Source organism: Erpetoichthys calabaricus, chromosome 6 (genome assembly GCF_900747795.2).
Source record: "Erpetoichthys calabaricus chromosome 6, fErpCal1.3, whole genome shotgun sequence".
Classification (NCBI taxonomy): domain Eukaryota; kingdom Metazoa; phylum Chordata; class Cladistia; order Polypteriformes; family Polypteridae; genus Erpetoichthys; species Erpetoichthys calabaricus.
In genome coordinates, this window is record NC_041399.2 from 36,903,128 (window position 1) to 36,917,489 (window position 14,362).

Consider the following 14,362-nt stretch of genomic DNA (forward strand, 5'->3'; position numbering starts at 1 on the left):
AGTCCCACACCCACAACGTCACCTGTGGTGTTCCACAGGGCTCTGTGCTGGGCCCTATCCTTTTTACTATCTACATGCTCCCCCTTGGAACTGTCATTGGCAGACATGGTTTATCGTTCCATTGCTATGCCGATGACACTCAGCTTTACCTCAGGACTACTCCCACCTCCTCTACTGCTCCTCTGCCAACATCTACATTGTCTACCTGCCTGGAGGAGATAGAGGCATGGATGAGGCTCAATTTTCTTCAGTTGAACAGATCCAAAACAGAAGCCATCTTAGTTGGTACATCACATCATCTTCGCTCTTCTACCATCACCAGTATTACTTTCTCTGGCCAAAATATTCCTCTTTCCACATCTGTTACTAATTTGGGTGTTAGAATGGACTCCCAACTTACTTTTGACACCCACATCAAATATCTCTGTAAGTCATCTTTTTTCCATCTCAAGAACATCACCAAACTCCGCCCATTACTCACCCTGGCAGATGCAGAGAAACTCGTCCATGCCTTTGTCTCTTCCAGGCTGGATTACTGTAATGCACTCCTTATTGGGATTCCTGGCAAGAGTATCCAGAGACTCCAGTATATTCAGAACAGCGCTGCCAGGATCCTGATGAGGGTGCGAAAGTATGATCACATCACCCCAATCCTGAAAACCCTTCACTGGCTCCCTGTTTCATTCAGAATAGAGTACAAGGTCTCCCTTCTTACCCATCAGTGCATTTATGGACATGCCCCTCTTTATCTACAGGAACTCCTTACCCCTCATAACTCCTTACATTCCCTCCGCTCTGTACATACTAACACTCTTCAAGTCCCCAGAACTAAGCTCAGCAGCATGGGTGACAGGGCGTTTTCATCGGTGGCGCCGAGGCTGTGGAATGCCCTCCCTGATTACCTGAGAGCCCCACAGTCGACTGAGGCCTTTAAGCGAAACCTAAAAACTCATCTTTTTAGAAAGTCATTTTGTTAAAGTATTTTATAGACTCTTCTGTTTTTTTTTTTTTATTTTATTTTATTATTCTATTTTTACTCTGTAGCACTTTGGGATTGCTAAAATATAAAGTGCAATATAAATAAAATTTATTATTTATTATTATTATTATTATTATACAGATGAGGAAGAAGAGAGAGATGCAGATGAATCAGGTAAACCATTTAACATGTGTCTTAGAGTTAAATAATCACACTTTTGCAACATGTATTAGTTCTCAATAGGTGGGTAGGGAGCCGAGTCATTTGGCTCCATATCAACGAGGTCACAAGGAGGATGATTATTATGCAGTGCCACATTATGTAGCACAGCACTAGCAATCACGATACTGCAAAACCTTGTTGGCTGGTAGAACAGTGTCCATCTGATGCACCATGACACTGCTGACTGCATTTGAGTAACCTCATGGTGTGCTTCACAACTGAGTTGTCTTTCTAATTCCAGCAGCAATTCAACACACAGTTCCAAAAGAAGGCTCTTGGAAGCCTGAATTGGCTTAAAGGTTTTCATCATCAAGGGCAAAAAAACACCCTGTCAGTCCCTAAAAGCTCATTCCCTATATGACCATTTGCATAGTTTTTAAGCAGCACCAAGCAAGCCACGTTGTGTCAAACCATTACGCAATGAACAGGCTGTAGGGTATGAGATTTATAACTTTTTCTAAGCTGGGAGTGAAGCAATTATTGACAACAAGGGATTGCACTGATTTGTAATACTGGTGATTGATAACAGTAGCCAGTATAAAGTGAGGAAAACCAAAAAAGTTCTTCAGTGCAAATATATAGCACTGGCCCTCTTAAAAGTACATTAAAACAGTCTATACGTCATATTCATCAGTTTTGAATGCTTGTCTCATCAACACACTTTATAGCAACAGCACAGTGATATGGACTATTATACGAATGAGTCTTCATTTGGCTGGTTTAGCTGCCTTTCACTGCGTGACCAGGGGTGTCATCATTTTTCACTTTCTCTGAAATGTTGCTTATGCATCTGTAAATATTCTCATGTTTTCCCATCAAGACTTCTTTTATAAATCCTGACTTTTATTTGGGAAGTTACATACTTACATTTCAGGTCTCTTTTTGTGTGTACAGACGTTTCATAAATATGACCACTAAAGCTACTGTTGCCACAAAAGTTGATTCAAGCAAATTATTGTGTGTGGTATGAATATTAATGCAACCAGTATATTTCAGTCCATTAACTTTAGAATACAAATAACTCATTTTGGTTCTTGCAAATTTTTGCCTTGATCATGACAGTTTGCAGAAAAAACGGATTAGAACAAAAGGTGTAAGGATAATTTATAATCTAATAGCATTTAAAAATTCTAAGATGTTGTATATTGTAGGTTACAGGAACAGCTTCTAAAAACAAAACAAATCTATAACAAGATTAACTTTGGTGCCACTTGATTCACTTTGAAGCCCGAAAAAATATCAGACTCATAAATGTTCCTATTAAAAGAAATCGTAATTACCTGGCAACAACGGAACAAATCCATAAAATAATTCCATGCACCTGTGTCTGCACTCAGTCTGCGGCCGTCCACACTGTTCCAGTAGCCACAATACAACATCCATTAAGCACACAGGCTTATCAGGTGCAAATCCCCTGAAAAAGACAGGGCCAAACAGCGTGCAAAAGTAAGAATCTACTGACCAGGCAATAAAATTGCATTCACTTATATATTTGTGACCCAAACCAGCTGAATCCCACCTCACTCAATATCCACAAACAGAAGTTTCATAATTGTATCCTAACTACACCAATGATAGAATTGCTTTTGGTGACTTCAAAATTAAACTGGATGTGTATTTATAGTTGGAGCACAACAATTAATTACTACCTACCTCTGATGTATATGTGTACTTATAGTTGAAGCATGGCAATTAATAATTACCACTGATGTACATGTTAAGCATACCTACACCTTATACTAGGCTACAGGACTAAAAATGCATACTAATACAAATATAAAAACAGAAAAAAAACACAGAAATAGTTACTGAAAATAAGAAACCTTGGAATACGTCTTTTTGATGCTTTATTCAGTGATGTAGCCTTGTACTTTATTATCCTTTCCAGGTGTTTAAGTGCATCGCTACACTGTTGCAATGTTCCTAAAACGTAAAACACACTAATCACGAAAAATACTAAATGCTACCAAAACACAATTATCTTTCAAAATATTAACAGATAAAAATACTATTATGAAACATACCTAATGACTTGTCATCTGTGTGTGCTAGAGCAAGACTTTCAATGTATATTACCAACACTTCAAACACAAACTGATCAACAAGGGCTTCTTCTTCTCTGAAACAAAAGTTTCACTATATAAATTAAAGTAATAAAACAAATTTATTTAGAAGCTACAAATTTTTTAAAATTCAAGCAGTCCTTAATGATTACTCATTTTTAAATCTACATTACACATCTAAGCAAAGACAACAATATATTGCTCCATAAATTATACTTTAGGGAATCTTGAATTCTACCCATTGGTCCAGGCAAAAAACTCTAATATTACCTGAAATGTTTATAGATGCTGTTAAAAGCTAGGGCTGCCCCAAGCCGCTTGAAAGCATTAGGATGCAGTGCTAGACTATACAGTCTCTTGAAAAGAGATTTGGTATTAGCTGGGCTATTCTTCTGCTGCTCTGGAGTTGTCTGCTTTATTGACCACTTTAAAAATTCTTGTACACACTGACCACAGAAATCTCTCAGGGTGCTTTCCACAGGGTGAACCAACCCATCCTGTTAATGAACAAAGCAACACTAGTAAGATTATTTTGCAATAAGCAATTACCTGTACTGTATAACATTCTTTCATAAAGTAAACCCAACGATTTAAAATTTTCAAAAAATGTGTCTTAATCATGAAAGCTTGCGATAAATATGCAAAGAAAAGGCATTCCACTGGATTCTAAGGACTTCAGATAAGATTCTCTACCGTAACACATCATAAGGACCTTTGAGAGGCTTTTCCTAAAACAGATATAACCCTTGGCTTCAGAATACCTGGATCTTCTGCAGTTTGCCTATCAGACACAAAGATGTGGAGGCTGCTCTGATCTACATACTCTACACAGCCTACTCCCACTTGGACAAAGCCAGCACCACAGACAGGACTATGTTCTTTGATTTTTCCAGTACTTTTAACACCATTCTGCCTCGTCCTCTGGGGAGAAACCTCAAGGCTTTGAATCTTGATGCTACCACAATCTCCTGGATCATGGACTACCTGACCAACGATCATCAGTTTGTGAGGCTGAGGGACTGTGTGTCTGAAATGGTGATGTGTAATGCTGGGACAGCTCAGAGAACTGTCCTGTCTCCCTTTACCGAATACACAACAGACTTTCAGCACAATACCAGCACTTGACATTTATGAAAAGTTTCAGATGACTCTTCCATCATAGGATGCATTAATAACAGAGAGAAACTAGAGTACAGTGATCCCTCGCTAGATCGCGCTTCGCCTTTCGCGGCTTCACTCCATCGCGGATTTTATATGTAAGCATATTTAAATATATATCGCGGATTTTTCGCTGCTTCGCGGGTTTCTGCGGACAATGGGTCTTTTAATTTCTGGTACATGCTTCCTCAGTTGGTTTGCCCAGTTGATTTCATACAAGGGACGCTATTGGCAGATGGCTGAGAAGCTATTCAACTTACTTTCTCTCTCTCTCTCTCTCTCTCTCTTGCGCTGACGTAGGGGGCTGTTCGCACACCTAGACGATAGGGACGTTCCTACCTTCTGTGTGCAGCTGCTTCCTGAAGGACATGCTGCACGGTGCTTTGCATACTTAAAAACTCAAAGGGCACGTATTGATTTTTGTTTGAAAAACAAACTCTGTCTCTCTCTCTCTCTCTCTCCCTGCCCCTGACCGAGGGGGTGTGAGCTGCCGCCTTCAACAGCTTTGTGCCGTGGTGCTTCGCATACTTAAAAGCAAACAGCCCTATTGATTTGTTTGCTTTTCTCTATCTTTCTGACAGACTCTGCTCCTGACGCACACTCCTTTTGAAGAGGAAAATATGTTTGCATTCTTTTAATTGTGAGACAGAACTGTCATCTCTGTCTTGTCATGGAGCACAGTTTAAACTTTTGAAAAAGAGACAAATGTTTGTTTGCAGTGTTTGAATAACGTTCCTGTCTCACTACAACCTCCTGTGTTTCTGCGCAAATCTGTGACCCAAGCATGACAATATAAAAATCACCATATAAACATATGGTTTCTACTTCGCGGATTTTCTTATTTCGCGGGTGGCTCTGGAACGCAACCCCCGCGATGGAGGAGGGATTACTGTATATGAAGGTTGTGGAGGACTTTGTCTTGTTGTACAGGGACAACAACCTGAAATTTAATAGGAGTAAGACAAAAGAGCTGGTGGAGCTCTGGGACCAGTTACCATTCAGGGGTGGACGTGAAAGTGGTGTAGAGCTACAAATACCTGGAGTTTCACATAAACAACATACTGGATTATCCAATGACACAGTGCAGCTGTATAAGAATGGGCAGAGCAGTGTCAGCAGGAAGCTACTGGAAATGTTCTATCACTACATAGTAGCCAATGTGTTGCTCTACACTGCCACCTCCTGGGGAAGCATCATGAGCTCAAAAGAAGCACAATGCCTGAACAAAGCCTATTATGAAAGCCTGCTTCATCACAGAGTGAACCCTGGACGCACTGGAAGCTGTTGTGGAAAAGAGGATGTTGGCAAAATTGCATGCTATCATGAAAAGTCCCTTCCAGGAGGCAATCTCTTGGAGCACTTTTAGCCACAGCCCTATTCCACCACAGTGTGGGGGGTCTTTTCTGACCACTGCTATCAGGCAATTCAATTCTTCCTCCCGATGCTTGTTAAGTTCATTTTGCAGTTTATCAATTGATTTATTGATTGTCTGTTTTATTGGTCCTTTAAATCTGTATTTATGTTTCTGCTGCTGTATGTATCTAAATTTCCCCATGGGATTAATAAAGTTTATCTATTTCTAATCTAATCTAAAAAACTGTTTGGTTCTAAGAATAAAATAAAATACAGCACATTTAATACCTGAGAGCTGAATTTAAACGTTTTGCAATTTTAATGTGTCACAAGACATTACATTCAATTCCTAGCCTAACTGTTTAAATATCCATTATGTTACTTATTGTGCATTTTATAATATACAACTGACTGCACTTTTAAAAGCAAAAGAGCATATAGAAAACATTAACATTTTTAATTGTAAATAAAGCTATTTTCTTGAATTGATAATATTAATGAATGACTTTGACTTTACTGTCAATAAGAGAAAAACACAGTGTTAAAAGATATTGATTTAAGTACAATTTAATAGATTTTTATATATTATATTGAAAATGATTACCAGAATAGCTTCCAGCATGGCAACAGTGTCTTGACTCTCGAATTTCTTGTTGCTTGTAAACCAGTGAATAAGCTGCATAACTAGCGGTTCATACAACTGCCTTGTCACCTATAAAATATTTAAGTTTATTAGAAGCCATGATCACAAAATACTCACTTTCAAACCAATAATTGTTCTGTTTTCTCAGCAGCACAATGAAACATTTACTGTTTCATAGTTAAGATGCTTGTTAAAGTGTACTACAAAAGGCAAGCAAAAGAAAATGCTTTATTTGAACAGTTGCAATAGCTAAAATTTAACATGAAACAACTTTAAATTTTTTTAAAGTATACTTTATTGAAAAATTAAACAAAAGTAATAACCCAGGACTTGGAGAGACTTACAAAAGTTCTTACTTTCTCCATTCCATCATCATACAAATATCCATTTACAATAATTGTGGCTGATCAGCACAACAGAGGTAGAGGAATGAACTAGTAGTTAAGAGTACAGGAAGTTGAGGGTTCCACCATGAACATTCAATCAGAAATGAAAAAAAGGAACTGGACACCATTTGAGTACCATGGGAAATACTGGGAATGCTGTCTTATCATACACTTATAGTATAACACATTCTTCTTTTTTACCATAAAATAATGGTATGTCCTCCATGTAAAAATATGTGCAGTTTATAGTTAAGAGTGGTAGACTAAAGGACTGAGAAAAACAACCCAGGACTACAAAATGTGATCTTAGCATTGGCCAAGGAGTCTTAAATTATTGGCCGGTCTCATGAAGTGCAATCCAGGTACAGCAGCAGTCAGCTCTACACTTCTGAAAATGTCCAACAAAAAACTATGGCTTATGTGCTACTGCTTCCATGCTTATTGATAGGTCCATGGCCAAAGAGTGAAATGGCTTTCCTAAATTCCCAGAAAACCTTACTATTATCTTTGATTTAAATAAATTAGAGTGCTCAGTGACTAGTGCCCTTAATAAACAAAAAAGGCATATTAAGCCAACAACTTACTGTATATGATTCATATTTAATACTCAAAATGAGAAAATAATGTTTAATTCCAATATAACCATTTAAACATATTTAATAATAACTTAAACATAATTACATTTTCAAAGATTTCTTTATGAGCACAATGTACCTACTTCATTAGATATAAAAATAAGCTTAATTCTTTGGTATATGAAGTCAACAAGAAATGGAAAGTGTAGAATGAAGATGTTGGCTTGTGCCAAATCCAATATGTTTCACAACTTTTGTAAATTAGCTATTGGTTAATCTCTGCACTAAACAGCTCATTCCATTTCATCAAATAAATCACCCATTGGATTTAGATCCATTGACTGGGAAGACCATATCAATATGGCAACTTCACCATCATGTTTACTGAGCAATTAGGCTTTGTCAAATGGGCAATTACCTCACTAAAAACACCATTTGCAAATGACTAAACTACTGTTATTAAGGAATGCTCCTGATCAGAACTGAAGTTCAGATATGCTGCGTACTTTAAGCTCTCTTTGTATTAAAAAGCTCAATGCATGCCACAAAAGCATATCTGCACAACAACCAAGTCTTTAATATTAATTCTTGACAGGATTGATCAGTGGTCTCTTAAATGCTTTTTTGCCATATACTGGTACGCGGGCGGCACGGTGGTGCAGTGGGTAGCGCTGCTGCCTCGCAGTTGGGAGACCTGGGGACCTGGGTTCGCTTCCCGGGTCCTCCCTGCATGGAGTTTGCATGTTCTCCCCATGTCTGCGTGGGTTTCCTCCGGGCGCTCCGGTTTCATCCCACAGTCCAAAGACATGCAGGTTAGGTGGATTGGCCATTCTAAATTGGCCCTAGTGTGTGCTTGGTGTGTTTGTGTGTGTCCTGCGGTGGGTTGGCACCCTGCCCAGGATTGGTTCCTGCCTTGTGTCCTGTGTTGGTTGGGATTGGCTCCAGCAGACCCCCGTGACCCTGTGTTCGGATTCAGCGGGTCGGAAAATGGATAGATGGATACTGGTACTCAATCAGTGAGACTCTGGAGAATCTGAAAAATATCAGATTGGAAAACATTTTGACAAACCTCAAGAGTCCAGTGTTTGAGGGCCTTATTAGATTCCTACTGAGCCCGAAATTCAGTTGAGTCTTTAGCTGTTAATATTTCACCAGTTACAAAATACAACAAGTTGTGCTTTTTTGGCATATGTTTTGAACTCAGCTGCGTGCTCAATAGCTCTTTTTACCGAAGGTGCATTTCTGACCACAGGACCATTGCTTGCTAAATATTTTTTTGGGCAGTAGCTCTTTTTCAATACATCCACAAGACTATCATGCATTAAATCAACAGGAAGCTATGGTGGCACATCCGGCTTTCATTACCATGCCATTTAAACTGTTACTTATAGGATAAGTTTGGTATTTTTTGAGTCAAAGTTACCATACCATACCACCATAATCCTGGTATATATTAATTAGCCACAAAAAATTTTATTCTAAAGTGGTGTTTTTGGGTTTTTTTTAACACATTTTAAAATACCTTATCTGCATCTTACAATAGGACTTATGGTAACGTGGATCAAAGCAAGAAAAAAAGGCTAAGGCTCATCAAATATATCCAGTTTTTAAAGTGAGAATGTTATTGGATATAAATCTGTGTATTGAGATATATTGCATAACTATTGTAAAGCAGTAGATCCACATTGCTTTAGAAAGGAATTTTAAAAAGCAAACAAACTATTGGTGAGATTCTGCTTTTTTTGGAAGAAAACTGGCTCTGTACTTCATCTTGGCAAAATTCTCTTCCTCTGCAAAAATCTTTCACTTGGTTTCATCTACCAGGTGTTGTAAATGCCAGACATGCCATTTTCATTTTGAGAATATACAGTGGGTACGGAAAGTATTCAGACCCCCTTCAATTTTTCACTCTGTCATATTGCAGCCATTTGCTAAAATCATTTAAATTAATTTTTTCCCTCATTAATGTACACACAGCACCCCATATTGACAGACAAAAAAAAAGAATTTTTGAAATTGTTGCAGATTTATTAAAAAAGAAAAACTGAAATATCACATGGTCCTAAGTATTCAGACCCTTTGCTCAGTATTTAGTAGAAGCACCCTTTTGAGCTAATACAGCCATGAGTCTTCTTGGGAAAGATGCAACAAGTTTTTCACACCTGGATTTGGGGATCCTCTGCCATTCCTCCTTGCAGATCCTCTCCAGTTCTGTCAGGTTGGATGGTAAACGTTGGTGGACAGCCGTTTTTAGGTCTCTCCAGAGATGCTCAATTGGGTTTAAGTCAGGGCTCTGGCTGGGCCATTCAAGAACAGTCACAGAGTTGTTGTGAAGCCACTCCTTCGTTATTTTAGCTGTGTGCTTAGGGTCATTGTCTTGTTGGAAGGTAAACCTTCGGCCCAGTCTGAGGTCCTTAGCACTCTGGAGAAGGTTTTTGTCCAGGATATCCCTGTACTTGGCCGCATTCATCTGTTCCTCGATTGCAACCAGTCGTCCTGTCCCTGCAGCAGAAAAACACCACCACAGCATGATGCTGCCATCTCCATGCTTCACTCTGGGGACTGTATTGGACAAGTGATGAGCAGTGCCTGGTTGTCTCCACACATACCTCAGTGCAAGACACATGACAGCCCGCATGGAATTTGCTAAAAGACACCTGAAGGACTCTGAGATGGTGAGAAATAAGATTCTCTGGTCTGATGAGACCAAGATAGAACTTTTTGGCCTTAATTCTAAGCGGTATGTGTGGAGACAACCAGGCACTGCTCATCACTTGTCCAATACAGTCCCCACAGTGAAGCATGGCGGTGGCAGCATCATGCTGTGGGGGTGTTTTTCAGCTGCAGGGACAGGACGACTGGTTGCAATCGAGGGAAAGATGAATGCGGCCAAGTACAGGGATATCCTGGACAAAAACCTTCTCCAGAGTGCTAAGGACCTCAGACTGGGCCGAAGGTTTACCTTCCAACAAGACAATGACCCTAAGCACACAGCTAAAATAACGAAGGAGTGGCTTCACAACAACTCTGTGACTGTTCTTGAATGGCCCAGCCAGAGCCCTGACTTAAACCCAATTGAGCATCTCTGGAGAGACCTAAAAATGGCTGTCCACCAACGTTTACCATCCAACCTGACAGAACTGGAGAGGATCTGCAAGGAGAAATGGCAGAGGATCCCCAAATCCAGGTGTGAAAGACTTGTTGCATCTTTCCCAAGAAGACTCATGGCTGTATTAGCTCAAAAGGGTGCTTCTACTAAATACTGAGCAAAGGGTCTGAATACTTAGGACCATGTGATATTTCAGTTTTTCTTTTTTAATAAATCTGCAACAATTTCAAAAATTCTTTTTTTTGTCTGTCAATATGGGGTGCTGTGTGTACATTAATGAGGGAAAAAATTAATTTAAATTATTTTAGCAAATGGCTGCAATATGAAAAAGGGTGAAAAATTGAAGGGGGTCTGAATACTTTCCGTACCCACCTGTAATACTATATTATACCTTTTCTTTCAGGATTTAGACAAATAAGCTATAATTTTAAATTGGCAAAATGTCCAACTACAAAGATAAGGTTATGTTGAACATTATTGCTGAACTGTTCTGGAAACATTTTTCAACTTTCCAAAATTCAACTGGAAGAAATGATCAAAACCTGAAGATCCAAATGGGCAGCTTTCATTAGAGTAACTTAGCTTATTGATCTTATTTTTTGCAATGTTAAATGATTAATTAGCGTTAATGCCAGAGAGATCTGAGTGTCCGTATGGTGTCTGTTATTATTTACACGGACAACGATCAGGCACGTGATTCACATGCTAAATCTGTGAAGCAGCACCAGTAATGATTGTTCTACCATGTCTCCCTACATAACAGCTACTCATCTATACGGCATTCAGTTTACTAGTGAAAGATAGTTCCATTGATAATATTCTACATCTCTACATTTCAGCCCGTTTCAGAAGTAGCTGCAGTGAAATGACACATCTTAAATATGTTTGGAATGGCAAGTGGCTTCAATTATGGATAATCTGGGCCATTTTTTTCTTTTCCCTCTTCAGCTGCAAGTACTAGTCCATGGAGACCTTCCATTTGAGTGCTCACATCCAACCTAAGCACTACAAGCCATAACTTTAAAGGTATCATGGTTACAAAAAGGAAGTCCACGAAAACTGTAAAACCTTTGTTTTCTAAATGTATGTTTACATCCCGGATGGATGAAAACTGTAAATGCTGTGTTTTCTAAATGTATGTTTACATCATGGATATGCACATTTTCTAACCATTTTCCCCAAAAGACAAAAATGCTCTAAAGAGCTTTGGGCACAAGTTTGGTTTTGTGATGGTCAACTTCCATTATTTATGTTTAAACTCCACCTACAACAATGACTGAAAGAGGACAAGCAAACAGGAAATGTATTCTTACCTCAAGGAAATTACTTCCAAGAATCAATGACAAAATAATTATGTTTTTGTTTCATTATCACATGGATGCCTCATAAATGCAAAAAGCGTACTTCCTAAATCAGAACCTATGCTGTTTCAACGTGGATGTATATGGTGTCGTACATGGCTGGGGGTCAGACCCGGCCGGGACGCCTGGAAGGACTAGGTCGCGGCATATTTGTCCTCCGGGCCACGAGGGGGCAACCGCCCTGGAGTAGAAGAGGCCCACAGAAGGAGAGCAGGGAGGCTCAAGACCGTTGGGGCCTCTGGTCACCGTCAGGGGCGCCCCGAGCCTCATGGAGCCCGGGACTTATTTACTTCCGCCACACATACGGAGGACGATCCTTCCAGGGTCACCCGGGTGCTCTCCTGATGCTTCTGGCACACCAGGACATGACGTCAGGTAGAATACCTGGAGCTCATCCAGGTGTGGATAAAGGGGGCCGCCTCCCTCCTGTCAGTGAGCTGGAGTCGGGAGCAGGAGCAGGACGAAGCTCCTGGAGAGAGGAGACAGGTGGCCCATGGACAAGGAGAGAGAAGGCCCAGGAGAAGGAAGAATGGGCTAGAAGCACATTGTGAGTTGTGCGGGACTGAGTTGTGTTGTGTGGAGAACAAAATAAAGCATGGATTTGATAAAGATGCGGTGTCGGTCTGATGATGTCCGGGCAAGTATCACAATGGTAAGTTTAAGCCTTTTTTTTTCCCATGTGTATACCCGGTTACTGTAAGTCCTATTGTAAGGTACTAGAACAGACAAGGAATTTATTTTTTTTAAATCCATCAATGAATAAATATATAAAATGTTCACTTTAAGAACACAGTTTTTTATTTGGCAAATTAAGATATACCAGGATTGTAAAGAAATAACTTCAACTTTAAAAATATCATATTTATCCTATCCTAGTTTTATTCATTATCTCTAGGGACAGCACAGACACGTTTTGAATACCTGCTTCAGTGCTTTTAAAGGATTAAAATTGACACAATGAAATGGCCAATAAATGACTGATGCATTACTTTTGTATATACTATATAGACACATGCACAGTTACTTCTAATTTTCCCCAAAAATTGACCATTTGTTCTTCACAACCTTTATTTTCAACAACACACATTTCTATAAAAATAGTAGAGACTGCATACCCACTGTATTATGTATATTGTATATTCAAACATTCACTCATGTAACTATCCAAATAAATCTTTAAAATTGGTTGATGTAAAGAACGTTAGAACAACATGCGCAGCCAGACTGTCACCTTAAGAAAATAAACTCTAAACGAAAATGTTAAAATTATTTTTGAGACTATGAGAAGAAAAAGTATCAGTACCTGATCTACATCACAAGCCAACCGCAGAAGTACAGGGAAAATATGTTTATGCAGCCTGTACAGTGGAGGGACAGTGCTGGGCCCTTCTGGCATCTGAGATCCTTTCCCCAGCATATACATTAGAATGCTATGCAGTAGTTCACAGGCAGCCACCTAAAATATACAGAGAAAAAACAGGTAAAGTATACTTAATAGACGAATTGGTATACTCAAATCAGGAATTAGATAGTAGTTAAGATAATGACTGGAAAGATCGTTTTTTTCCAGGGCAGGAATACAAAACTATGACCTATGCCTTCCAATTTTGTTTCTGACCAATGTATTAAACAGAGATGGATTCCTGCCTTTTACATACTCCTAGATCATTTAAAAAATAATATTTCTTCTTTTCTTCTACATAAACATGCCAGTACTGAAGTCTATTACCTGAGTTTGTGTTAGTTTAATACAGAATTTAATAAAGAATTTTGTTTAGAAGCCTATGTTGATGTAAACATTTTACCCATTTTTTTTAAAGCAATGCTAATTATTCAAGCAACCATGTGATAATGAATACAGAGATATCAGGGGAAGTTAATTAATGCACATATTGCCAACATGGTTATTTAACCATTGTTGTTTATTTGTTTATGAATCTTTATTTCTTCTCCAATGTAAATAATCAGACTACAGCCTGGGAGGTAAAAGGTAACATCATAATTATTAGGATATAAAGAACAAACTTACGAGATAAATAAGCAATTTAAAAGAGCTACAGTTAATCAACCTAGATGACTTTAGGAATTCACTACTGTGTCATTTAATGGGACTTGAATATTTTGGTTAGTATGAAATATACATTAAGTCTGTCCAATTTACTGTTGCCTTAAATATTTGGAAAGGAGAGCTACTACCCGCATTTCTATTTTCTACTGAAGCACTCACTATGTAGCTGAACAACTAACTGGTAATACTTACAAATTGCAGGCATGAATGACAATAAAAAGAACCTCTTTAAAGAGATTATATGCTGCTTTATGAAATGACTCAAAATAATCACTTCAACATATGTTACACGCAATGGATGGATTTCATAAAATGTCTGGGTTCAAGACCTACTTGGATAAAATTATGCTATTCCTTGTCAATGTTCCTCCCTAAATATTAACTTCTGAGTTAACAATTTACAAATCTAGGTGTCATAATTACACAACACTTTAAAGAACTACTC

The 14,362-nt window shown here is 38.7% G+C and overlaps 1 protein-coding gene across 1 annotated transcript in view; it reads right to left on the reverse strand.

The window, feature by feature from the left end:
• Nucleotides 1-14,362, reverse strand: part of prkdc (protein kinase, DNA-activated, catalytic subunit) — a 280,348-nt gene that overhangs the window by 184,554 nt on the left and 81,432 nt on the right. Inside the window, exons 25-30 of the mRNA XM_051928733.1 lie at nucleotides 13,153-13,305; nucleotides 6,380-6,487; nucleotides 3,535-3,761; nucleotides 3,226-3,320; nucleotides 3,025-3,124; nucleotides 2,482-2,615 (exon numbers count right to left, since the gene is read on the reverse strand). Of these exons, the coding sequence (XP_051784693.1) occupies nucleotides 2,482-2,615; nucleotides 3,025-3,124; nucleotides 3,226-3,320; nucleotides 3,535-3,761; nucleotides 6,380-6,487; nucleotides 13,153-13,305 (817 nt within the window). The remainder of the gene's footprint in view (nucleotides 1-2,481; nucleotides 2,616-3,024; nucleotides 3,125-3,225; nucleotides 3,321-3,534; nucleotides 3,762-6,379; nucleotides 6,488-13,152; nucleotides 13,306-14,362) is intronic.